General features: G+C 52.0%; 1 protein-coding gene and 1 long non-coding RNA gene across 2 annotated transcripts; one reads left to right on the forward strand and one right to left on the reverse strand.

The window, feature by feature from the left end:
- The first annotated feature begins 7,302 nt into the window (after nucleotides 1–7,302).
- On the forward strand, nucleotides 7,303–12,195 carry LOC114677069 (uncharacterized). The gene is made up of 2 exons (XR_003728400.2): nucleotides 7,303–7,521; nucleotides 11,188–12,195. It is a non-coding gene; the product is annotated as an uncharacterized LOC114677069 (long non-coding RNA).
- On the reverse strand, nucleotides 9,603–19,754 carry CRYGN (crystallin gamma N). Its single transcript, XM_001105093.5, is given in 5 exon segments — nucleotides 9,603–9,663; nucleotides 9,665–9,733; nucleotides 15,740–15,885; nucleotides 17,562–17,810; nucleotides 19,440–19,754. Coding segments are annotated over 5 exon segments (546 nt in total). The 5' UTR covers nucleotides 19,461–19,754.
- Nucleotides 19,755–26,839: the final 7,085 nt, after the last annotated feature.

Here is a 26,839-nt window from a genome sequence, read left to right on the forward strand (position 1 = left end):
AAATTAACTGAAAATGAATCAAAGACCTAAATGTAAGAGCTAAAGCTCTAATGCTTTTAGAATAAAACATAGGTGTAAGTTTTCTTAATCTTGGATTAGGCAATGATTTCTTAGGTACACCCAGAGAATAAGCAAAAAGGAAAAAAAAAATCAGACTTCATCAAAATGAAAAGCTCTTGTGCTTCGAAGTACATGATCAAGAAAGTGAAAAATCAACCCATAGAATGGGAAAAATATCACAAATCCTTCCAGCCTCAGGCCTGGGAGATACCAGATGCTAAGGAGAAAATCCAAAGGACTTGGAAGACCCTTCCTCGACCACTTCCTCCATTCTCAGTGCATTTCTGAGGACTGAGACAAGCAAATCACCCTTGGCACCTGGCACAGTTCTCCCAGCCCAGATGGAGATCTCAGATCTTCTGCATGCAGGCACCACATGTCTTGAAAGGGGATTTTGTTCTTATCTGCCACATTTAGGCATCCTAGTTAGAGTGTGTGTGTGACTGGGAGGGATGAGGAGGGAGCCCCATGCAGGAATGTCTGTTTCCACTCACTCCATAGGATTTCTAACTGCCCACAAAATGATGCCTTTGCTTATTCTTTGTGTGGATTCTGAAGCCCAGCTTCAGGAGTGCTGGGGTTGCTAATCCTACAAAGGGTATTTTGTGTGAGTTCAGTGCCTAGTGGGAGCCAAGGCCAGTGGGGCCACCCACTCCACAACTGCCTTTATGCTGCTGGGAGCGAAAAAGGGAGAAAGTGGGAACCATCCAGATTCTTTGGTTGCGGTGAAATAAATTAGTTTAGTGAGTTTAAGCAAAAAAAAAAAAAATTGATTTATTGAAAAGAGAGCAACAGAAGATAGAGATAAATATCCAGATTTGAAGGATAAGCACTAGGGAGATGCCAGGGAGCTCGGCAGCCCGGCCTTGTGGAATTGTCTCCACAATGTTGCTGCAAGTGGACTTGGCTCCAGCCTGCTTTTTCCCAGTGTGCTTTTGCACCAAGTTTAATTCCAAGGACAGAAGACTTAAATACCCTACCTTTTCTTTTTTAAGAGAAGGGGTCTTGCTCTGTCACCCTGGTTGGAGTGCAGTGGTATGATCATAGCTCATTGCAGCCTCGGACTCTTGGGCTCAAACAATCCTCCCACCACAGCTTTTCAAGTAGCTGGGACGGCAGGTGCCAAGTACCACATCTGGCTCAAGGGTTAGAGTTTTTAAAGTTAAAAAGTCACAGAAAGGCCGGGCATGGTGGCCCACACCTGTAATCCCAGCATTTGGGAGGCTGAGGCAGGTAGATCACAGGAAGTCAGAAGTTCAAAACCAGCCTGGCCAACATGGTGAAACCCTATCTCTACTAAAAATTCAAAAATTAGCCAGCACAGTGGCACGTGCCTGTAGTCCCAGCTACTTGGGAGGCTGCAGCAGGAGAATCACCTGAACCCAAGAGGTGGAGATTGCAGTGAGCCAAGATTGTGCCACTGCATTCCAACCTGGGCAACAGAGTGAGACTCCATCTCAAAAAAAAAAAAAAAGTCACAATGCACATGTGATATTATAGCAGCTGCCCTCTTCAAGGATGCCTAGCCTTCCCATTCAAAGGGTGCCAGGTCTGTGAGCTGATCCGGGTCTGGGAATTTCATAACAGGCCATGGTTCTCTAGCATGCTGGCTCTACTTGGGCCTCTTGCAACCTTCCTGAGTCTGCAAAAAAAGGCGGACATGAGTGGATTGATTACCGACATAATTTGGGGGATCCCTATCAATCATCCATGACCTGAGATTTTGGAAGATAAGACGACTCCCTGATATCCAGGCTCCACTTAGCCCTATCCAGTGCACTTCCAGAGTGAAAACCCCCAGCTCCCAGCAATTCTCCCACCCCTCAGAGATCGGGGATCACCCCTTCCATCACTGTCCCTCCCGTTAACATTCCATGGCAGTTGACACTTTGTGGCAAGACTGAGGCTGGTGGAGTCACCTGATTCCGTCCTGAGGTCCATCCTGAGGGGTGGGTGGGGTGGAAACACACAAATGTATCCATTTCAGCATCTTGTCTCCCACAGCTCAGAACCAGTCTCTCTCTAATGCCAAGGGTTCCTAGCCTTTCTGCGTCGTTTCAACACCGTCAACTTTGCATCAGCAGGTTGTTAGGATATGGACAGCATCCCCTAAGCCAGTACACAGAATACAGAATTGTCTTATCAATACCCTTGGTGCAAGCCAGAATCCAGTTCTTCCTTCTTTGGCCAAGAACCCTCAAAATCCATTCCCACAAACATTCTCCAGACTTCTGGCAATGTGGATGAGTGACCTCGGGCAGTTTCTCTGGGTCTCTCTGCACTTCTCCCTCTAGTCTAACCCATACAAGCTGAACTCCTGTTATGGGGCAAGCAACGCTATGCAGTGGGCTGTGAAGGGAACTCTTAATTCTCCCCTTCAAAAGAGGAACATCTTTCTCAGGTAAAAGGAACCTAGTAGGGGGTGTTTTAAAGGACTCGGGGGATCTGGAGGTTCTCCTGGTTTTCCAAATACTCCCAAATATCCCTGTTCCAATGGTTGGTGTCTCATCCTTTTTGTGTTATTGCTTTAAATTTCACATCAAATCTCTGGGAAGTTCATGCAGACAACTAACGTTTTCATTTAGCAACCTACAGGTTTGTTTCCAAACTCTGTCTCTAGTGAGATTTTAGCCTGGTCACAGAAAAGCCTTGAGTTCTGCTCTCCACCTTGAGATGAGCTTTGTAGGATTTAATCTTGATGTGCATCCAAATATCCAGTGCTGTCAGAGGCAACTACATGTCAGCTGCATTCTGCATTCTTTTAAAATTATGTCACAACAGCAACTGTACAACCCTCAAAACCCTGCCTCAGTGCACACCTGGTTCCAGCTGGCCACAGAGGCTGGCCTGACTAGGCATGTGGCCCGTCTGTACCATGGGCAGCTCTCCCCATCTGTATTCATTTCTTAGGGCTGTCATAACAAAGTACCACAAATTGAATGGCTCAAACAACAGAAATGTGCTGTTTTATAGTTCTGGACACTGGACGTCTGAGATAAATGAAGGTGTCAGCATGGTTGGGTCCCTCCGAGGCTTCGAGGAATCTGTTCCAGGCCTCCCTCCCAGCTTCTGGTGGTTTGCTGGCCGTCTCTGGGGTTCCTTGGCTCACAGGAGCATCACCTGGGTCTCTGCCTTTAACTTCACATGGTGGTCTCCCTGCCTGTGTGTCTGTGTCTAAATTTCCCTTTTTTTTTTTTTTTTTTGGAGACAGTCTTGCTCTGTCACCCAGGCTGAAAGGCAATGACGATCTCGGCTCACTACAACCTCCGCCTCCCGGGTTCAAGCGATTCTGCTGCCTTAGCCTCCCGAGTAGCTGGGATTGCAGGCGCCTGTCACCACGCCCGGCTAATTAAATTTCCCCTTTTTATGAGGACACCAGTCATGATGGATCAGGGGCCCACCCTACTCTAGTAGGATCTTGATGTGAACTCCCCAAAATTGATGTATCCAAGCTCAAGCCCCAAAGTGACTGTATTTGAACATACGGCTTTATCAGCTAATTAAACTCAAATGAGATCATAAGGGTGGAGACCTAATCTCATAAAAAGAAGAGAGAGATCTTGTGCTCTTTCTGCCATGTGAGGACACAGTGAAAAAGTAGCCAACTGCAAGTTAGGAAGGGGGCCCCTCACCGGGAACCAAGTTGGCCAGCACCCTCAACTTGGACTTCCCGATCTTCAGAGCTATGAGGAAATGCATTTCTGTGTTTAAGCCATCCAGTTTCTGGTATTTTGTTATGATAGTTTCAGCAGACTCAGACAGACCTCATCCTAACTTAACTAAGTACATTGCAAGACAGTCCCATTCTGAGGTGCTGGGGGTTAGGACTTCAACATATATGTTACGGTGTCAACGCATAATGCCGTCCACACCAGAAAGTAAATGGCAGTTTAACTACTCTCTACTCATCTAGATCCCAATAACTAATTCCAAATATCCCACATTTTTCTGTTGGCCTGTGGCCTTCAACCTTCTGTCTAGTAGAAAGTTCTGTCAGTTAGGGTTTTTGGTGTGCAGGTAACAGAAACAGACTTGGCACCAGCCTCCAACCACCTTGGGTTCCTCTGTGTCTCTGCGTAAGATTCAAATTCCCAGGAGTGCCTCTGATTGGCCCAGTCCACATGTGGCGGGGCATTGAGGGTGAGGCACACACACCAGAACCAAGGCAGGGTCGGGGAAGGGTCATTGCCTAAAGGCAGTGATTCTGGGTAGAAAGGCCAGCAGGAGTTCTGGGAAGAGGACTGGACTGCTCCATTGAGACCTAGGATGTAAACACAGGCAAACCCCTCCTCCTCTCAGGGTCTCGATTCCTTTTTCATTAACCAGGAGCAACAAGACTTGTCCTGCTCACCTGACAGGTTAGCATCAAACATAAATGAAGACAAGGATGAACTTGGAAATTAACAGAGACTTGTTATTACAGCAGCCAGGCACCCGGTCCCTTCTCTCTAATCTAAACAACCACAGCCCTGCAGTTTCCAGCGTGAATCATGTTGCCTTCTCTTCTGGAAACCTTTCATGTATCTCTTCCTAAAGACCCCACACTGAATGTGGCATTCCTGTGCATTTGTTTACCATTTCCACATCCCACAAAACTCTCTTCCAAAGAATTTGGGTTTGCCCCATGATAGAAACAAATAGGCCAGGCGTGGCGGCTCACACCCGTAATCCCAGCACTTTGGGAAGCGGAGGCAGGCAGATCACTTGAGGTCAGGAGTTCGAGATCAGCCTGGCCAACGTGGTGAAGCCCCATCGCTACTAAAAATACAAAAATTAGCCACGGTCAGGATACCGCGGCCATTGAACATATGTCACAGGGCAGGCAGTGCCTCTAATTGGGAAAAAACAAACTATGACCTTAAATAGATGAACTATTTAATAGATTGATTTTTTAAAATCTATTTTAGTATTTCCAAGTGCAAGCGCCTTTATTGCTCACCAGACAATGAAGCACACGGCTTAACACAGGAGGAACTACCTGCTGGAGGTTTTGGGGTTTTTGGTTATGATGTTATCAGTTAGGAATGTTTTCAGCTGCAAATAATAGAAAACCTAAGTGTGGTGAAACAAATAGGGGTTCACTTCTCTTACATGACAAGAAGGGTGGCTGTGGATGCTGATTTAGCAGCTCAGTGAGCTTGGAGCCAGCCTTTCCCTGATTCTCTTTGCTTTTCTCTCATGATTACAAGAAGGCTGCCTGAATTCCTGGCATCACATCTTTATTCAAGGCAGGAAGCCAGGGGAAAGGGGCTTTTTATCCAGAAAGCCAAAGCTTTTTCTGAAGTCCTTCTGTCAGCTTTCATCTCGGTGACCAGAGCTGTGTCCCATGGCCTGGAAGGCAGAGAAAAGAGCACTTGGCTTTTCCAGATGCTTTAGTGAAGGCAGGCAAGGGAGGGAGGAGGGAACTGGGATTGGAAGAGCTAATCCACAGCGAAGGCTGTGGCTCCTTAAATCTTCATTTGTTTACACCAGGCAGTGTAGTATTTTTCAAACTGGAGAACTGTGACCTACTAGGAGGTTGTGAAATCAGTTTCGTGGGTCTCTGACCAGCATTCTTTTAAAGTAAAATAAAATAGAAAACATTGATGCTCAACTAAAGAGTGAAAGTCAGGACTGTTTGTGACACAGCTGTGTTAGTTTTGTATCTAATGACCTACATGTGAGTCTCAGTCAAAACGATAGGGAAGCCGTTGCCACAGGGGGGTGATGTGCAGAGGGAGTTGGGCGTGGGCTCGGGGGTCAGACGGCCTGGGGCACTTGGCCTCTTTGGCTATTTATGGCACACATTTGGGCAAGTTACAATCATCCTTTTAGGTCTATTTCTTCTATTGTAAAAGAGAGAAAATAATATACCCACCTTGTTATATGTAAAATACGGGCTAGCACACAGTTTAGGTCCCAGTAATTACCCGAGAAAATGCTGTTGGTATTGGTATCTACTGATAACCAATCGCTGCCAGACCCCGTTTTCATGACCCAATTAGGTTCACTTAAAAGTAGCAACACACTCACATGTAAACCAGAAATGTTAAAATCTCCTCCCCCACAAAAAGTTGACTTTGGCACAGTGCCATCCACCGAATCCTATGGGATGCTATTAGAGAAAATCCTAGGAAACCTATTAATTTCCCTGCAGGAGGGCTAACATTGAGGGTGCAGCTTGTGAGTGATCGGCATGGGGCCAGGAGACCCGTGGAAGAAACTTCTCTCTGGCCTGGGTCCCAGGAATTGCTGGGCTTCTTCCGGAAAACTCACTTCCTTTCATCTTTGGGACTGAGCAAATGATGGAGTTGATCCTGTTTCCCTGCTTGCTTTGGCCCTATTAGGAGTTCCTCTCTAGCAGAGAGCACAGGACTTGTGCCAGGAAGAATATTATGGATGCCTAGCTTTTTTCTACAACCTTTTTCTAAGTCCCCTCTGCCTCAACGATTTCCTCCCGTACTTTTTGTGTCTGCGTTTTTATCACAATGGGCTCCTCCCCTGGCCTTGGGCTCCCTTCCCCCAGGGGTAAAGCAGCACTTGAGCATCCCCTCTGTGTGCAGAGGTGACACCACCTCTGCCATTACCAGCCCCACGAAGGGACTTCCATCCAGCAGCCCCACTGGGTGGGAGCGCCCATTTCTACTGCCCGCATGACTGTCTGTGCAGTTTAGGAATGCCGGGGCTGGGAGTTAGGCTGGGTACACTGTGCGGGGGACACGCCGCCCCGCTCCCTGTGCCTGGCATCTAGAACTGAACACTCTACCGCTATGGGAATGGAACTCAGGGCACGACCATCTCAGCCTGCGGAACGATCCAGCCCAGCTGGTGAGAACTCCCGCCCTGGTGTTGGGGGCCAGACAGGGTGCGTGGAGAGGGTCCTTATAACCTGGTCAGTCCCCTAGCCAGAGCAGTCCTACACATCGCTGAGCCCTCTTCAGGTTGAGAATGCTCGCCCTCAGCACAGCCCTACCCTCTGCCCCTGCCCCTGCCCCTACCCAGGGAGGGCCGTCCTGGGGGTCCCAGGACAGGCAGGGACCAGGACTAGGGTTACCAGCACTGACCTGCCCAGCCTGCCCCCCAGCCCCAGCAAGGCGCTGCAGACCCACAGGCTGGCTCCAGGGCTGCCACCCCTCCATGCACAGCCCATGCCAGCTGGGCTCTACAGGATCCTTTTAAATTACGATTCCAAAGTGGGCTGGCCACAGGCAAGAAGCCAGGAGCCTGTTTACACAAATGCTCCCTGCTCAGGGAAGGCTGCCCAAGTCACTCCTTCCTGCTGTCCCCAGACCCGGGCTACTAAGGTCTAGGGGTCCGGAAGGCAGGGTTAGTCCCAGGCAACCACAGTGACGCTCCAGGGGGCTCTGCTGAAGGACAAGGACCTCCTCCTCCTGCATCTCAGCCTCCCCAGCAGCCACAGCCAAGAGCCCTGCCAAGCTGATGGGACCCACTCCATCAACAAGCAGGTGACAGCTTCTTCAGGTAGGGGGTGGGGCATGGTCGCACAGGAGACCCGCAGGGTTCCCTGGGATCCAGGGAGGACCTTCATTCCCACATTGCCTCCCACAGTCCTGAGCACCTGAGCAACAAGGAGTTAATATTTTTTGATTATGGCAAAATACACATACAGTTTATCATGCTAACCATTTGAAGTGTGTGGTTGAGTGGCATTAAGTGCACACACACAGTTGTGCAGCCGTCAGCACCATCTGTCTGTCTCCAGAACTCTGTCATCTTCACAAACTGAAACTCTGGAGCTAAATCTTTAAATCTGTTTCATTCGACAAGCTTTTTGTTTGTTCGTCTTTTTTTTTTTTTTTTTTTTTTTTTTGACATCCCTGGGTGGGCTCAAACTCATCCAACAGGCTTTGATTGAAGATCTGTTGTGGCTTCCTGGGGGGAACACAGGCAGGACAGACCTGCTCTGAAGGCACCCAGTGGCATGAAGAGGCAAGCCAAGAAGCCTCCAGCCAAGAAGGCGGTAGCCCGCTGGCCACCTCGGGGCACGGGATGGAGGCCCAGGAAGAGGAAGGGGCCAACAGACACTTCTTGGACCAGCCCTTGGTTGGTGGGAGGAACTTCTTGGCTCGGGGGATGGGGTGGCTGGGAGGATTCAAAGGGAATGTTTTTCCTGTGGTCAGACTGGACCTGATAAACAGTGCAGGGGGCCGGCAGGGCAGGGGGACCCAGGGCTGAGGACATGAGTGGATGGCTCTGTGAAAGTCCCAGCTTTCCAAACCACAGAGGGAGGCAGAAATATGTGAAGCATGTGTGGCTCTGAGGGCCTCTCACCCTCGGTCCATCGACCCCTGGACAGACTTCAGATAAATTACAAGCTGCCCACAAGCACTTTGGTGGGAATCTTGTTTTTCCTCTTTCAGACAAAAAGCAGATTTGCTGACAGATTAGGGAGCAGGGGGCTGGGGTGAGGAGGAGGTCACCCAGGAGCACAAAGCCCATTCGAGAAGCATTAAATCACCAGTTAATGAGGTGCTGCTATGCCTTGGTGCTGGGGAGGAGAGGAGGAGTTCAGGGGAAGCCTCTGGAACTCATGGGAAGGACTGCTAGGCCTGGTTTTTCCCGTGACTCCCAAGGACCTAGACTGAACCGGTGGGGCCTGTGGTTCTCATTTCATTCCCCAGGCATTAATTGCCTATGAGGGGACGGAATGATTACCACTGCTGTATGTCTGAGGACACTGAGACACACAGCAGTGGCTTCTCCAATGTCATATCCTAGTGAGTGATGGAGTAGGAATCAGGTTGGAGTTTGGAGCCAAGTTACCCTCTCTCCTATGACGCCACTCCCCTGCCTGCTTCCCCACCCCGTCACCTGCTGGGTCACCTACCGCTAACCAGCCCTCATATGGCACCTGCTCACAGGTCACGCCTTTGGCTTTTACAAGGGTATACAGTTGGCACAACAGACATGATTGCACTCATTTCACAGAATAAGGTCTGAGGCCTGGAGAGGCTTTGGGTTTGCACCAAATTCATGACAAAAATATATCTAAATATGCAAATGTGTGGTGCAGTATAGAGGAGTGTTTAGGAACAAAAAGGATCAATCAGCCAGCCAGACCTGGGTCTTAGTCCTGACTGCTGTGTGACCCTGGGCAAGCTGCTTAACCCGTCTGTGTCTAGCTCTCCTCGTCTGTACAGTGGTGATAAGTGTATCATCATCTTGGCATTATTGTACGTGATAAGTAAAATTACACAGATTCCAGCTACTACAGAGCCTGGCATGAAGTCAGTGCTCCACAAATATCCATCAACATCATCACCATCATCAGCCGTGGGCTAACAGGTGCAAGATTGTGGAGGCCTGAGGGCAGCAGGGTGCCAAGGCCCAAGGAGTCTGTGGAGGGTTGGACGGCTGTTTCAGAAAAGACAGGGCCCTTGCCATGGGTGGCGAGGGCCTCCCGCTGGCAGATATGCCACACAGAAGGCTCCACCTCCCTAACAAACTGGCAGAGAAATGAAAACTGAGGGCATGATTTTAAGCAAACACTCTCTCGGCTCAGAAACGGTGCAGGTGCATTTCCATGTCGATCGGTTCCAGGCTCAGAGCTTTGCAGTCAGGACAGGTGGCTGGGTTGTTGCTGGTCTTGTGGTGGCCTCTTCGTCCTTGATCTGATTGAAGAGAGCTGCTTGCCTGGAAGTCCTCGGCTCCGAAGCTGCTAGGGCTCCATGCTCTGTGGTTTGCAGGTGAAAGGAGGAGGGGCCGGGGCATTAGGGGTACAGAGCAGGCCTTTGTGGACCCATCTACCACATGGCAGCAGGGAGCCCCTCCCCTTTCCTGGGCGGAGGGGACGGTTGCCTAGTGGTTTCATATCTTCATTTGGCCTCAGCTGTCATGGGACAGCCTACGGGGCTCCCACAGCGGTCATGGTCCCTCCGTCTTTGCCACGTTCTTGGTGGGGCATTGTCTTGGGTGAATTGGGTGACTCATCGTGACTCTTTTTCCATTGCTCTCTCAGTGAGGGATGGGGAGGGGTTGGAGGACACCCAGGAACGGGACAGCCATCCCCTGGCCCACCACACTCAGGTCACCACACTCTGCGGCAGAATCGGGCCCTGAGATTTTGTTTTTCCTTTGGGAACCTGTGTTCCCTCCCTGAGCTCCCTGCCATGCATCCATCACCCTCCAGGCCTGTCAGCGTGTCTCAGTTCAATTCCAATAGTAACCCAGGGCTCCCGGCCTAGAGGGGCTGATCCCCAGTCCAAACCCCTCCGCCTACTCAGAAAACCGGAGCAAGATGTGTGGTGAGGAGGACCCGGGAACTGAGAAGCCAGTTGGGAGCCAGCTGGTGGGGGGGCCTCTGGGATCTCTGTGGGGGATTAGAGGTTGGACCAGGAGCCAGGTCCCTGACCAGAACGCTGTGGGCACATGGGTGATCCAACCCATGCACCTGGCCCACCCCCGATCCCTCATCCAGCCAGGCCTCGGTCCAGGCACAGGCCGTGTGAACATCTTTGGGGTCTCCATGTCCAGGAGCCCCGTGCTCAGGGACCTCGGGTCCAGAGCCCCTGCGTTCTCCTCAGAAGCCCAGAGCACTCCATCTGTTGCCTCCTTCTGGAGTGGGCTATGGTTTCCTCACAGGCAGCCTCCATTCAGGACTCTCCTGGGGGGCTGCTGGCAGCAGGGAGTTACCTGGGCCACCCCCAGGGACCAGAGTTCCCCCTCGAGGGTCCTTTCCTCTCTCCCCCGTGAGTTGGAAGCGTAGGCGTGGGTGGGGAGGCAGTAGGGGGATACTTTTGGGGACGTGGACCCTCTTATGCTCAGGAATCCCACTGCCTGGGCTGAGTATCTCCTTCCAGGACAGGCTTCTCCCTCCCTTCTGTCCCCCAGGGGTGGGGTGTCCCCTCGAGATTCAAGCCCACCCCAACAGGAGGACCCAGTGTTCTGGAGAGGGCCCAGACCTGGAGGAATTCTGCAGGCGGGCGCTTGTGGCTGCACGAGGTGAAGACCCGAGCCAAGGCCGCCGGTTCTGGGTCTGCCGGCCCCACTGCTCCAGGGGCTACAGCTGCAGCAGACACGCCCCATTTCCCTTTCTCCCTGAAAGCCCCTCCATTCCCACAGAGCCCACCTGTTCAAGCTAAACCCCTACCCCGACACTCACCACCACTAATTTTTTCTCTTTCGCAGGAGAGAGGTCTGCCCTGGGTGCAAACCAACCTTCCAGAGGGAACATCCTTCCCCTAGAAACTCCGAGGCCAAGATTAGCCATGAGGATAAAACCCAGAGATCAGACACAGAGACCCGGGGTCAGGCCTTTGGCCACGTGGCCTGGCAGCCTCACCTTGCTGAGTCACAGAGAGGCAGAGCCCCAAATGAGCCTGGGGAGCCCTGCACCAGCCTGGGTTCCGGCCCTTCCCTCCCCCCATTGCTTCTCATCACCTCTCCCCACTACTCTCCCCTCTCTGGCCCAGGGGGTCCCCGGGAGTCTGGGAAAGCGCCCTGGATCGTCTGGCTCCTCCCAGGGCTGGGACGCCCATTGCCAAGAGAGCACTCAGAAGCCGCCTGTTGGCTTTTAGGACTTTTATTGCCCAAGGTCCCGAGGTCTGGGTGGGACCGCAAGGGGCTGCCCCTGTCCCCAGAGCTGTGCCTGGCCATCCTGGTGGGAGGGCTCGGCTAGAAGAAGTTGACCACCCTGCGGAGCGACTGCACCCGCGCGCTGTGGGCCTCCCAGTCGGAGAAGCTGCGGAAGTCGCCCCTCTCCACCACGTACATGCGGCCGCGGTAGTTGGGCTCCTCGTACAGGACCCACCTGGAGGCCAGGAGTGGGAATCAGGGGCTGCCGGGAAGCCCCCCTGGACTCCAGACAGAAGAGCTTGCACAGCCTGGCCACCCAGCAACCCCTCCCGGCCGAGCGGCCCCTTCACTCTGGGCTACACGAAGGCACCCACGGTGCCCACCTTGGCTTTTATTTCCTTCCTCAGTGCCGTGTGGGGTCCGTGCAGGGGTGTGACACCTGTGGGGACAGGCCTAGTAACGTCCACATTTTAAAACTGACCAGTCCTGGCCGGGTGTGGTGGCTCATGCCTGTAATCCCAGAACTTTGGGAGGCCGAGGCAGGCAGATTTCTTGTGGTCAGGAGTTCGAGAGCAGCCTGGCCAATGTGGTGAAACCCCGTGTCTACTAAAAATACAAAAATTAGCTGGGCGTGGTGGTGCATGCCTGTAATCCCAGCTACTCAGGAGACTGAGGCAAGAGAATTGCTTGAACCAGGGAGGCGGAGGTTGCAGTGAGCCGAGATCGCGCCACTGCATTTCAACCGTCCTTGGCAAGGATGCACTCCCGCCATCACTGCACACCCACGCACTCCTGTTCCCTGATAAGGACCACCTTGCACAGACAGTGCCCCCAGCACCTGATGGGGGGCCTGGCACAGAGGGCACCATTCATTCAGTGAATGCCAGTGGGTTCCCACATGTGTGCCCAACACCGTGTCAGGTACCAGAGGTGCCATGGTCACATGACATGGTTCCTGCCCCCTCCTGCCCTCATGGGGCCTCCCCTGCAGAGGAAATGGGCTGTGGGGGTACAGTTGCACAGAGGAGCCTGCAGGGCACAGAGGAGGGTCAGGGAGTCCCAAGTGGGGCCCCTTCCTCTCCTCCTCCCCTTCTGCACACCTCCGGGGCAGCCACCAACAATCCAGAGAGCAGAAACAGTCAGGACAAGTCTTTACGGAGCCTGGAGGACTTGGGGCTGGTGGGGGCAGGAGAGAACACAGCCCTCCGTCACCCAGGAAGCTGTGGGCCCGGCCCAGAAAAGCAGGAAGGTGTGGTGGGGAGGGAATGGGGGACCAGGAGGAAGGGACTGGAGGTCCAGGGGAGTGGCCTCTGCCTGGGAAGGGGCATGTGATACAAGGAAGACGCCTCAGGACAGCTCGGAGCAGGGGCTGGCCCGACCCTGTCCTTCCCTCACCATCTCTGAGACGAGCGAGGCTTGTCACACTTGGTGCCTGGCACAGTCTGCTGCCTCGAGGGTTGGCGCCAGGAAGGAACAGAGAGAGGCAGAGGGTGTGAGCCAGCCTGGAGCACCTGCTGGGGGACTCAGGGCAGGCCTGGTCCAGCCTGGACCCCACCCTCATGGCCCCCCACGTCCATGCTCCTTCACACCTAGAGCTTTCTGACCCCACACCTATGCCATAGCTGGGACCTCAGAGGCACCTCAGGGAGTCAGCTGGTCCTTTCCTACCCTGTGGTGGGCAAGAAATACCCTAAGCCATGTCCTGGGCCACATGAGGGTGCTCACATGGACACCCCCAAAAGGAGGGGGCAGGGAACTGCCCATCCTCCTGTCCCCTGTCCTGGCTGTGGCTACTGGGAGGAGGCAGAAAGGGGAAGGGGCAGGGGCCTGTCCTGCCCACATGAGCACCGTGCCCTTCCCCAGGTGGGGGTGGTTGGGGGCAGAATGCCAGCACATTTTCCTCCGAAAGCCCACCAGGACATGGATCTGAGGGGACGGGTCATGCCTGGGCTGATGTGGGACCCAGAGGGAAGGGGTCTTGGCAGTGGGAGGTGGTGAAGGGGCCCTGCCTCGCCCACTCTCCAGACCCCAGGAAAGGCCTCCTAGCAGTGTCCCCTCCGGATCCAGGGGACCCGGGGGCGTTACCTCCTTGACAAGGGCTTACATTTGTGTAAGAGTTAGAGTCTTAGGCGGCAAAGGCTGAGCACCTGGGCCCCCACCTGGGGGACTGACGGCTGGCTCCTTGCAGGGACGGTGGGGATTGAAGGAGATGGACTGTGTGCTCCTCAGTCAGAGAAATGTTCATCTCCACCTTCTCCACCTTCCTTCTCAACAAGCCCCTGAGTGCCTGAGTGCTGGGGTGGGCGGGGGGATTGTGTCTCTGGCCTCAGGACATCCTCCATGCAAAGGTGTGACTTGAGCCTTACAAGACACAATTTAGCCAGCAAGTTTTCCAGGGCAAATTCTTGTTTTGGAATGCCACCCCTGGGCTCCAGGTGCCACCAATTTAGAGCAAAATGCAATTTTGTAAAATGGAATCCTGGAGCTAGCTAGAGTGACAGAAACAGCAGATTTCCGCCACTATCAGGCCACCAGGGAAAGGTGGGATGTACACAGTCCCTCCTATCCCTGGGAACTGGTTCCAGGACTTCCCTTGGATGTCAAAATCCAAGGATGCTCAAGTTCCAGATATAAAATGGCATTGTATTTGCATATAACCCATGCGTATCCTCCCATATATAGTAAGTCCTCGCTTAACCCCATCAGTAGGTATTTGGGAACCGTGGCTTTCAGCACGCGATATATAACAAAGCCATTTCTCCCCTCATCAATCTTATAATGAACCCACATTGAACAAGACAACATATTCGAGGACCTGCCATACATCATTTCATTTAAAGTCACAGTCTCCAAGAACCTATCCCCAATGTTAAGTGAGGACTTACTGGACTTGAAATCATCTCCAGATTACTTATGATACCGAATCCAACGTAAATGCTATGTAAATAGCTGTACGGTATCTTTCAGGGAATAATGTACATATTCAGCATAGACACAATTGTGGGGGGATAGTTTCACTGTGCAGTTGGAGCCCACGGACATGGGGTGCCACCTGTGTCCAGCTCTGCCTTGGCTCAGTCTCTGTCTCCCTGCAGTCCCTCTGCCCCCTGCATCCTCTCCAGAGCTCCCTGGCCTTGAACCTCTGGAGTATAGAAGGCAAATTGTTCTTCAATTGCTTTGATAGGAGCCAGAACCATGCACAGCCAGCTGGAACCTGTGTGAGGGGCTCTTGGCCTGAGGGGAGGGAACTGAGGCCTGGGAAAGCGGCCAGCTGTGGAACAGGGACAGACACAGGCTTGGCTGTAGTCTCAGCTGTGCCACTCCCATGGGACGGCTGGGCCGTCAGCCTTCTGAGTCTCAGCTTGCCCTTTGTAGAACGGGGGCAATAATATCTACCTGACGCAGAGGTGTGGGCTGGACAATGAAAATAGATGGCCAACTTGAAGGTGCTCAGAGGGTAGTTGCAAAAGGGGAGTATGTGGGAGGGCAGGAGGGGGCACGAAGGCTGCCCTTGGTTGACCAGGAGGAAACCCAAGTGTGGGGCAGACAAACCCGTCTGGGCCTGGGCACAATCCCCCTGGCTACTCTCTGTCCAGAAGTGAGCCACCCTGAAGTCCGTCTTCCCCCAGAGGCCAGGGTGCTGGGGGTTTGCAGAGAGGCCCGGTTCAGGGGTCAGCTTTGCTGGGTAGGCGCTGGGCAGGGTGGGCTGGTCCACCCTTCTCCGAGCAGGTGAGCCCGCTGTGGCTTTCCAGCCCATAAGGCCCTGGGGGATCCTTTGGTAAGCAGGTGTCCCCCGGCTCAAGAAAACCAAAGGCGGTCTCCTGCATCAGATCAATCGCAGAGAACTGTGCAGCTTTCAAGGTCCTCTCCTACCTCTGTTCCTGGACCGATGCCCTATAGGGAAGGTCTCAGGATGCCTCTGGGGCCCAGGGTCCCTCTCTGAGGCCCTTCTGGGCCATAGGGGAAGCTCCCTGCTGCTTGACTGGGGCAGGTGAGGCAGCTGAGGAAAAGAGAGGGCCTGTGGGGCCAGGGACACGCTGCCCCCTGCTGCAGGTCTCATTCCCACCCCACCCACCAGCCCTGCATGGCGGGCAGCCTCGCACGCCTGGTGCTGAAGGGCCTAGCTGGGCCTCGGGGTGCGGCCACGTGGCTGGCCTGTACTCACGCTCCGTCCCCGTACACCTTGATGGCGTTGATGCAGTTCTTGGCCCAGCCCCCACTCTGCAGGAAGGGGCAGTCCTCCAGGAACTCCAGGCACTGGCCCGTGAAGTTGCAACCCTCGAAGATTTCCAGGCGGAAATGTTCCCCGTGCTCCAAGACCAAGCGAAAAAGAAGGAAAGAAGGAGCCTGCTGTGAATTCCCCTCTCCCAGAAACTGAAGCCCCGGGCAGGAAGGAATTAGGAGGCACCCAGGGCACTGGGCACCCCCATCCCACATACTTCAACCCCGCACTTCTGTTTGTTCTTCCACATGAGATGTGGTTGGAAGAAAGGGTTCTATTACTCTAAAACTGTTTCAAGCCACTGAGCTGGTCTAAGCACCTCTTTCTACAACTAGAAAATCTGAGGTCCAAAGACAGCCAAACTGACCAGAGGCCAGCGCTCAGGCTCAGACCAGGGCTGGGGTCTCGGGGCTCCCTCTGGGTGCTCAGCCTGGGGAACTTCTGCCCCGGTCACACCAACACACTCCCGTTTCTGACTTCACTCCAGGGCCGCAGCCCACAGGCAAGCCTTCAAATGATAACGTTTTAAAACTGTAATAGAACCTTTTAGTAAAACATAAAGCCAAAAATCTAAAACAAATACCAGATCTCGTGTGCTGAAACTCCTGCTGGCCTTGACATCATCGTCCCCTAGGCTCAGCACGTCTCCCTATATGATTCCCGCATTTCCAAAAGACAGAGGAGGGCCAGCCCCTGCCTGGCTCAGAAGCCGGCAGGGCCTGGTCTGCGTCACAGCTGGCCCCAGGATAGCTCTTAGGAGAACAGCAGTTCTCAAGATACCAAGGATATTTTTCATATAAATAGCATTATGCAGGGTCCAGGGCCAACCATTTAAATTTCTTTTTTGCCAATTGTACCACAGCCTGGAAGAAATACTAAGAAAGCATTCTTACAATTTGAGATGCCAAAGCCCAGCTGATTTTGCAACTGATACAGAAAAGAGAGGGGGCCCCACACAGAGGCCCCCTCCCTGGGGTTCCTCAGACGTTCACCAGAACCGCCCGGCCCAGGCATCAGGGGAGGGTCCTCGGCAGACATAAGCCCAGACTCTCTGTGATGAGACATGCATACCCCCAGGCTCAGGAATCCTCCCCTTCCCACCTGAAGCTCCCAGAGCTCACAGCAGGTCAGCGAGTACTCATGACCTGGGGGAACGGCCTTGCTTAAATCCCACCCTAGGAGCAGCTGGACAGAAACAGTCCTTCGCCACGGGGGAGCCATGCCCCTCGTCTGCCCTCCCTGCATACACCTCTTGGGTGGCAGCTACCTGTGTAATTCCAAGGGACCTGCCCCCCAATTTTCCCCTGACTGGCGGGTGATTCTTCAGCTTCCTCCATCAGCCACTCCAAGACCGCAGCATGGAAGGCTCCAGAATGTGCTACAAGACCACCTGCACCAGTGGCCACTCTAGGCCCAAATCAGCCTCCCATTGGCTGAGTGTCCCTTATCTGGCTGGAAATCTAAATTTGGACGATTTCAACAGCATTTTAAATGGACAATGCAGCTAGATTTTTGGATCCAAAACTTAAAGTGGTTTCCTGATACCTGTATGAAAACTCAGGGCCACTCCCGCTCGGTTCCCAGCAACTCGGCCCCCCACCTACTCACCTCATGCCAGCAGGTGGCTCTGGGTATAGCTCCCTCAGTCTTACAGACTTTAAAGCTGGGAGGCCCACGCTCCCCAATTCCTTGCCACTGTCTGCCAGGGCTGACCCTCGGTCCCTCCGGCAGGAAGACTCAACCCTCGGTGGACAGGCCCACTCACCATTCCTACAGGCCGACAGGAGCCCATGTGGTCACTGTGGCTGTTCCAGCGGAAGAAGTCCGGGTAGTCGCCGTGCTCCAAGATGAACTGCTGGCCCCGGAAGTCAGGGTGATCGAAGCAGACCCAGGCTCCGCTCTCCACGCGGATGGAGTTCACTCGATTCATAAAGCCCCGGTCCTGGAAGTTGTCACAGTCCCCAAAGACCTCCAGCTTCCTCCCCGTGAAGTGCTTGCCCTCATAGAGAGTGATCTAGAAAGGGCAGGTTACAGAGCTGAGGGTCAGGGGCTTCTCTCCTTCAGTGTTGGAGGCTGGCGTCTGGGTCCCAGCACCCTCGACGGAACCCCTACTCCCAGGCCCGCCAAAGCCCACTCCTGCTGCACACAGTAACATTATTTGCCAATTGGGCAAAAGCAGGAATAGTTGGCAGACTGATGCCATACACAGCTCCTGTTCCTTCCTACCCTTAGGAGGTCACAGTGGAGCAGACAAGTTTCAACAGCGGTCTGGGGACAGGGGCTTCCCCTTTGTCTAGGTGCCCATTTCAAAATGGGCTCTTGTCAACTTCCACTGCATTTTTAAACTCATTTTTTAATTCTTAAAACATAAAGCCGATAATAACATTAAAGGAGGTGTTTTCAAAAGAAGAAACTGCACCCACAACCCTCTCGTGGTAACCCAACATATATTTTGCACAAAGGTTCCTGGGATTGGGCCTCCTTCACTGGAGAGGCTGAATTGGCCGAAGCCGCGTCAGGGCCTGGCTCGGGATTAATGTTCTCAAAAGAGGGCTTATAAGTGCCACCCTGTCCCTCTGTGTTTTGTAGGCCACTCCTTCGGGTAGCAGGCACGTATGAGATCTGGAGCTCCATCACCCTGGTGGGAGTTCAGACATCGTGTCCTGTAGCTACGTGGCACCCACAGGTTGTCCTTGTCCCAAAACAAAACAAAGGGAAGCAATAACAACCCCCAACGTCTTTCCTACTGTGGAACCTAAAACCCCAACCATTCCCTAACGCTTTGGGTTTCAAGAACTGCGGCCCTACAACAGGCCTGTCAGAGCGCGGTGATGCCCCCCATCACTATGGCCGTTTGCGCCTCACCAGTGTCTCCAGTTCGCTCAAAAGAACGTGAGAAATGCCTTTCCAGGCCCCTTGGAGTCAGGCGTGGCCACATGCTTTCACCAGAAAGGAGGCGGACACCCTGGTGTTCTGCACCCCAGAGTTACTGGGGCCTTTGTTACTGAAGCATCACCTGGCCCATGCGGACTGATACAGCAACACAGTCACCCCCAGACACTCTGGAATGTGGCCCTGGAGACCAGAGGCTTCATGGCAGTGGCTAGGCTAGGGGCACTGGAGAGAGGGAGGGAGAGCCACGTCTCCCATCCTTCCTGCACCAGGCAGGGCTGGTAGAGGGCCCCTGAGGCTTTCGGGGAGACCTGGGCACCAAAGGGATTCGGGGCTCCCTCAAATCTCAACATTTTTCAGAAAACCAGCCCTGAGTGTCCCTGAAGAGACCCTGAGGAAGGACAAGCCACACAGACCAGCCTTGGGCAAAGAAGCTGCAGCAGTGGGGCCGAGGGCTGTGGGACAAGCCAAGCCTCCCCCACCCCGAGGAAGCCCCAGGGCGTCTGACCACCCTCCCTGCTCCTGACTGCGAGGCCAGGGGTTGGAACCCCGGAAGGCAGGAGTGGAGATGGAGACCTTCCTATCCACCCACACTAGAGAGGCCCCAGGCCGACCCCGTTTTATTAAGAAATTAAACCAGCTTCCCTTGGGTTTGTCATCCAGCAACAGTGTGCACCCTCCTGAATCCCCTCGCACAGGGGGCGAAGGTGGGGCCCTGCCCGGTTTCCTTGGGGTTAAGGGACTCACTCACCTTTCCCGAGCGCTGCGCCATGGTGCGCCCCGCCCCATCCGCGGGTCCCGGTTTATACCGGGCAGCTCCCTGCTGGCTCAGCGCCACCCCGGACAAAAGATTTGCTGGGCCGGCCCCGGCGCGTTAGTGCTGTCGGGCGTGCTAAGCCCGAGGGGCCACGAGGCTGCTGAGACCCGCCGCGGCCACCCTGTGCCACCGCGAATGCAGCCCGCCCTGCCCGGGGTCTCCGTGTGCTCTCCACGTTTAGCTCCCGGGCCTCCTTCCTCCCTGAGCCCTCCCGCCCAGCCCGCGGCTGCCCCTGTCCTGCCTTGGAGTGGTGAAGGGAGGAGTGGGGGTGTTTCTCCAGCCCTTTCTTCCCTGGCGCTGCCCCTCAGCCCTCAGGCCCATCTCCCTCCCTCCCAAGACCTGTTCCGAGCTTCCCAGTCCACTCCCCTTTCTCACCTGGCTGCACGCAGTCTCACCTTGGTGCCAACTTGTCTCCGGGAGGATGCAACCCAAGCTTCCCGGACAGACAGACAGCGCTTGACCGCCCCTCCCCCGGCTGCTCTGGTCTGAGCTCCCAGGTCCCCACCTTAGACCTCCTGCTCCTACTCACCCAGCCCCTGATGCACGCCCTCCCCCTTTTCCCAAAATGCCAGGCCAGGTCAGGCCTGCCTCTCCTCCCGCTCTCTTCCTGCCTGCCTCCCTCCTTGGCACTCTCCCTCCCTGGGTCCCTCTCTCCTTGAAGATCCTGCCTAGGGTGCCCAGGTGACCCGCGCTGCCCTGAGCTGGGGGCACAGTGCTCTGCCCCTTGCCTCTCTGCTGCACCAACCATAGCACCCTGGACGCCCAGGATCAGTTTACTGCACAAAGGAGTCCCACCGCGGAGGGAGAGTTCCCCAGAGCCCTGGACGAAGCACTTGGCAGAAAGCAGAGGCTCAGAGATTGTGGCGTGAGCAGAGCGAACGGAGCCCACAGGATGTGTAGCCCCAGACGGCTGGGGAGATGAGCTGGGCACACAGGACCCATGACTCAGATGGCTGGGGGTGTGGGGGACAGGGCTGTGAGATCAAAGGAGCGGGGGGTAGGTAGGTGCTCCACAGCGGGTTCTGCCGGAGAGAAGGGAGGAGCTTTGGGGAACAGTTTGGGCTGCTCTTCCCTCAAACAGTAGAGTGTATTTTTATGACCATTTCACAAATGAGACACTGAGGCCCAGGAAGAGGAGGTTATGTGATTCTTGGGGCAGAGGGGTGACCGTGCCTCTGCTTTGGGAGGTTTTCAAAAGTAGACAGGGCATGAACCAGAACCTGCATGTCACCCTTGAACCCGGGGACAGTCTTCCCCAGGGACGCCGCCCAGCAGGCTGCCTCCACTGGCGACCTTACTTGCCAAGCCACACATTCCAATGTTTGTCTCTGGACGTGGGCCCTGGTGGGGACATAAAATTAAAAACAAAATCTCCTGCCAACCCAGAAAACTTCTCCACGAAGGTAGTAGAAAAAGAAAACAATTTTATTACTGAATAAACTTTAAACTGGAATGTGAGCTGCATCACGATCTCTCCCCCTGAGAGATCGCAAAGATGGAGAGAGATCTCACTCTTCTGCAGCCAAGCAGACGCAACCCATTGCATTCATGTTTTCAGGACAAAATTGCTGATTTTCTCTATCGCTATGACTGGAGGTGGGTTTTGCGATTTGGAGGCAGGTGACAGCTGAAGTCAGGCTTCTCAGGAAACGGGGAGGGTGGCGGCATTTACTGCTTGATGTCAAGACTCAAAGAGGTGGTCCTGGCTCCCAGAGGAAGCACGACTGAGATATTAGACTGGCAACTGGCTTGTGTAGCCATTAAAAAGATTTACACACAGGCCGGGCGCGGTGGCTCAAGCCTGTAATCCCAGCACTTTGGGAGGCCGAGACGGGTGGATCACGAGGTCAGGAGATCGAGACCATCCTGGCTAACACGGTGAAACCCCGTCTCTACTAAAAAAAAAAATACAAAAAAGTTAGCCGGGCGTGGTGGCGGGCACCTGTAGTCCCAGCTACTCGGGAGGCTGAGGCAGGAGAATGGCGTGAACCCGGAGGCGGAGCTTGCAGTGAGCCGAGATCGCGCCACTGCACTCCAGCCTGGGCGACAGAGTGAGACTCCATCTCAAAAAAAAAAAAAAAAAAAAAAGATTTACACACATTTGAAAATGACAGAGAAGGAAATTCTGCAAGAAAAGGGAGGAAAGGGAAGCCTCGTCCCTTATTTTCAACAGGGAAAAGTAAGCCTTAAAAAAGATTTTATTTTTTAGAGCAGCATTAGGTTCAAGCTGTATTCAGCAAAAGGTACAGGGATTTCCCATATACCCCCTGCCCCTCCATACACACACACACAGACACACACACACACAGACGCACAGAGCCTCCTCCACTATCAACGCCTCCATTAGAGTGGTACGATTGTCACAACTGATGAACCTATGTTATACACCGGGACACAGGATGAGAAGTTGAGAGAATGCCGCATAGGCTTTGTTAGAATAACACATTTGTAAAGTCTCCCCACATAATGTGGTTGATTTCTCACAGCTTACTACTCTTTGTCCCATTCAGTATATAAGTGTTTGACTCTTAACTTTTTCTTTAGGTCTTCATCTCCTTAAAAGGGATCCCATGCCACATAAAACTTGTATTAAATAAGTTTGTATGCTTTTCTCCTGTTAATCTGTCTTATTTCAATTTATTTCTCAGGCCCAGCCAGGACCCTAAGAGAATGGAGGTAGAACTTTGCTGCCCCTACAGTGTAATGTCATGGTTCCACCATTAGAGCACCACATAGAGTATTCTCACCGCCTTAAAAGTCTCCTGGGCGGGCTGGGCGCGGTGGCTCACACCTGTAACCCCAGCACTTTGGGAGGCCAAGGCAGGTGGATCACCTAAGGTCAGGAGTTTGAGACCAGTCTGGTCAACGTGGCAAAACCCTGTCTCTACTAAAAGTACAAAACTAGCCAGGCGTGATGGCAGGCGCCTGTAATCCTAGCTACTCGGGAGGCTGAGTCTGTGAGAATTGCTTGAACCTGGAAGGTGGAGGCTTTATTGAGCCAAGATTACACCACTGCACTCCAGCCTGGACAACAGAGTTAAACTCCGTCTCAAAAAAAAAAAAAAAAAAAAAAAGGCCCCTGTGCTCCATCTGTTTATTCCTCTCTCCCCCTTAACTCCTGGCAACCACTGATCTTTTTACTATCTTCACAGTTTTGCCTTTTCCAGGATGTCATGTATTTGGAATCTTATAGTATGTGGCTACTACAGTTTGAATGGGTCCCCCAAAACACATGTGTTGGAAACTTAATCCCCAATGCAACAATGTTAAAAGATGGGGTCTCATGGGAAGTGTTTAGGTCATGAGGGCCTCACCCTCATTAATGGATTAATGCTGACTATAAAGGGCTACAAGATCTATCTTTTGCTCTCCCTCTCACCCTCTCTTTGCCCTTCTCCCATGGGGTGATGCAGCAAGAAGACCCTTGAAAAATGCCAGCACCATGATGTTAGACTTCTCAACTTCCAGAACTGTGAGCCAATACATTTGTGTTCATTGTAAATTACCCAGTCTGTGGTATTCTGTTATAGCAGCATAAAACGGACTAAGACAGTAAGTAGCTTTTTCAGATTCGTTTCTTTCACTTAGTAATATGCATTTAAAATTCCCTCATATCTTTTTCTGGCCTAGTCACTCATTTCTTTTTACTGCTGAATCATGTTCCATTGTCTGGAAGTACCACAGTTTAGTTATCTATTCATCAATGGAAGGACATTTTGGTTGCTTGCAAGTTTTGGCAATTATGAGGAAAGCTTCTATAAACATCCATGTGTAGATTTTTGTGTGCTCCTTTCACTATACACTAAAGAGTGGGATTGCTGGATCATATGTTAAGGGTATGTTTTGTTTTGCAACAAACTGAAAATAAATAACAGCCAGGTGCAGAGGCTTGTACCTATAATCCCAGCTACTCAGGAGGCGAAGGCAGGAGGATCACTTGAGGTCAGGAGTTCAAGACCAGCTTGGACAACATAGCAAGACCCTGTCTCTAAAAAATTCAAAATCAAATCAAATAAAAAGAAACCGTCAAACAGTCTTTCAAAGTGACTGTTTCATTTTTCATTCCCACCAGCAATGAATGAGAGTTCCTGTTGCTCCACATCCTCGTCAGCATTTGGTGGTATCAAATTTTGGATTTTAGCCATTCAAATAGGTGTGTAGTGGTGTCTCATTGTTTTAAGAGCTTTTTTTTTTTTTTTTTTTTTTTTTTTTTTTTTTTTTTGAGATGGAGTCTTGCTCTGTCCTCCAGGCAGGAGTGCAGTGATGCAATTTTGGCTCGCTGCAATCTCTGCCTCCCAGGTTCAAGCAATTCTCCTGCCTCAGCCTCCCCAGTAGCTGGGGCTACAGGTATGTGCCACCATGCCCAGCTAATTTTTTTTTTTTTTTTTTTGGAGGTAGAGTCTTGTTCTGTTGCCCAGGCTGGAGTGAAGTGGTATGATCTCAACTCACTGTAACCTCCACCTCCCGGGTTCAAGCAATTCTCCTACCTCAGCCTCCCGAGTAGCTGGGACTACAGGCACACGCTGCCATGCCCAGCTAATTTTTTTTATTTTAGTAGAGATGGGATTTCACTGTGTTGCTCAAGCTGGTCTTGAACTCCTGAGCTCAGGCAATCCGTCTGCCTTGGCCTCCCAAAGTGCTAGGATTACAGGCGTGAGCCACCACACCTGGCCAATTTTTGTATTTTTAGTAGAAACAGGGCTTCACCACATTGGCCAGGCTGGTCTTGAACACCTGACCTCAAGTGATCTGCCTGCCTTGGCCTCCCAAAGTGCTGGGATTACAGGTGTGAGCCACCGTGCCCAGCCAAACTTCCAAACTTTTTTTTTTTTTGAGACGGAATCTGGCTCTGTCGCCCAGGCTGGAGTGCAGTGGCACAATCTTGGTTCACTGCAAGCTCCACCTCCCAGGTTAACGCCATTCTCTTGCCTCAGCCTCCCGAGTAGCTGGGACTACAGGCACCCGCCACCACGCCTGGCTAATTTTTTGTATTTTTTTAGTAGAGACAGGGTTTCACCGTGTTAGCCAGGATGGTCTCCATCTCCTGACCTCGTGATCCGCCCGCCTCGGCCACCCAAAGTGCTGGGATTACAGGCGTGAGCCATCGCGCCCAGCTAAACTTCATATTTTTAATTTGTGTTTGCCCTCATCACAGCAGAGCCAGAGCACACGGACAACCCAAAAAGGTGATGAGAACAGAATCCAAAACGGAAGCAGTTATTTGGGGTGTTTTCTGATAAACATAGATGAAAAAATGCCTAGCTAAAAGCCCCACTCAAATTGTTAAAAATGGGTAGATGAATAAGATTTTTGCAAATTTCACATCCATTCCCTATTTCTAATGCAATATCTCAGTTCTCACCTGGGATTGTATTATAATTCAGTTACCAGAGGAGGAGTCTGCTAAGATTCATATTACCTATTTGTGCCCAGATAGAACCTCTGCCCAAAATAGCTGCAAAATATGCAAACCTCAACATCAGAGTCATTTCTTAGAGTCATTTTTTTGAGTCATCTTTGGTAGAGCACTGTTAAAATGTACCTTGAGATAGGTGAGATCTTGAGTAACTATACAGCTGCTAGTTGGGGACAAAATTCTAGGGGAATGGACTGAGAATAAATATGGTGATAGTACAGAAGACACAGAGCTAAGAATGCTGTCATGGCTTAAAAAAATAAAATCTCAATAACATGTAGCCTTAGAACTCAGTAGCTGCTCAGCATTGGAGAGTTTTACAGCATGGAGACTAACAGTTTTAATAATAAATCACCTGTTTGCCTGCCTCCCTTCTCTGCCTCTTGTCTCTCCCGTTTTTGGGTAATTTAGAGCACAGAGAAGAATACGAAATAATATAAGGAACAATAACACCACCATACAAAGTTTGTCAAATCTTAGCATTTTGCCATGTTTATGTCAGATCAATATTTTTCCTTAAAATAAGAAATCATTATACATAGAGTTGAAGCCTTCCTTCCCCATAAGGATAAGATACTGTCCTGATTTTTGTGTTGATTATGTCTTTGTGTGTTTTCATCTTTTTACCTTCTTCGTGTGTACCTGTAAATAATAGAAACATTTTAGTGTGGCTACATTATATGTAGCCTTCTGCAATTTGTTTTCTTTTTTTTTTTAAGTGACAAGAGTTTCTGAAATGGTGAATGAACAAAGCTCAGTAGAATTTCTCAGAAAACTAAGTAAAGGCTGGCGCCTGTAGTCCCAGCTACTCGGGAGGCTGAGGCAGGAGAATGGCGTAAACCCGGAGGCGGAGCTTGCAGTGAGCTGAGATTCGGCCACTGCACTCTAGCCCGGGCAACAGGCGAGACTCTGTCTCAAAAAAAAAAAAACAAAAACTAAGTAAAATCTTCCATCTATAGATCTAGTAAATAGCATACTAGGAAATCTTCAGTATATATTAAAACCATGCAAAAAATACTAGGCATTTCTAGGGGAAATTGTGGGACAGTGTCTCCTTGGATGTTATGGGATATCCAGCAACGTGGGGCCTGCCCACCCGTCCTCCAGCATTCTGACAAATAGAAACACCCTACAAAATTCCAACCGCACCCTGGGACCAATACTGCCTTCTTTGAGGTCCATGCCTCTGGGTGAAATTGCTGGGTTGAAGCATGAGTTCACCTTCAAGCCACTAGATGCCACAGAGGTCCTCCAGTGACCCCACTGAGATACAGATGAGATCCACCCTTGGTAGATCCAAGGTCAGTTGCTCAACATCAGTTCAAATGTACAACATTCATTTGAATTGGATCTTTTGTAAATTGCTTGTTCATATGCTTTGCTCATTTTTTTTTTCTGAGTCTTTCCTTGTTGATCTCATGTGTGTGTGCGTGTGTGTGTGCATGCGTTTGTTTTAGAAACAGAGTTTCACTCTCACCCAGGCCAGAGTGCAGTGCCACGATCATAGCTCAATGCAGCCCCAAACAACTGGGCTAAGGCATCCTCCTGCCTCAGCCTCCCTTGTAGCTGGGACTAAGGGCACATGCCCACAGCCGGTTAGGTTTTTAAAATTTTTTGTGGAGACAAGGTCTCACTATGTTGCCCATGCTGGTCCCGAGTTCCTGGCCTCAAGGGATCCTCCTGCCTTGGCCTCCTAAAGTGCTGGCATTACAGGTATGAGGCACCACGTCTGGCTGTGTGTGTGTTTTAACTTGCTATCTATTCTTTTGCTCTGTGTGTGTGTGTGTGTGTGTGTGTGTGTGTGTGTGTGTGAATCGCTGTCTGTTCCTTTGCTGTGGGTGTATTAACCTGTTGTCTATTCCCTGTTGTGTGGGTTCATTTTAGACTATTTCCCAGTTTGTGGCTACTCCCAAACCTG

This window comes from Macaca mulatta, chromosome 3 (assembly GCF_049350105.2).
Source record: "Macaca mulatta isolate MMU2019108-1 chromosome 3, T2T-MMU8v2.0, whole genome shotgun sequence".
Classification (NCBI taxonomy): Eukaryota; Metazoa; Chordata; class Mammalia; order Primates; family Cercopithecidae; genus Macaca; species Macaca mulatta.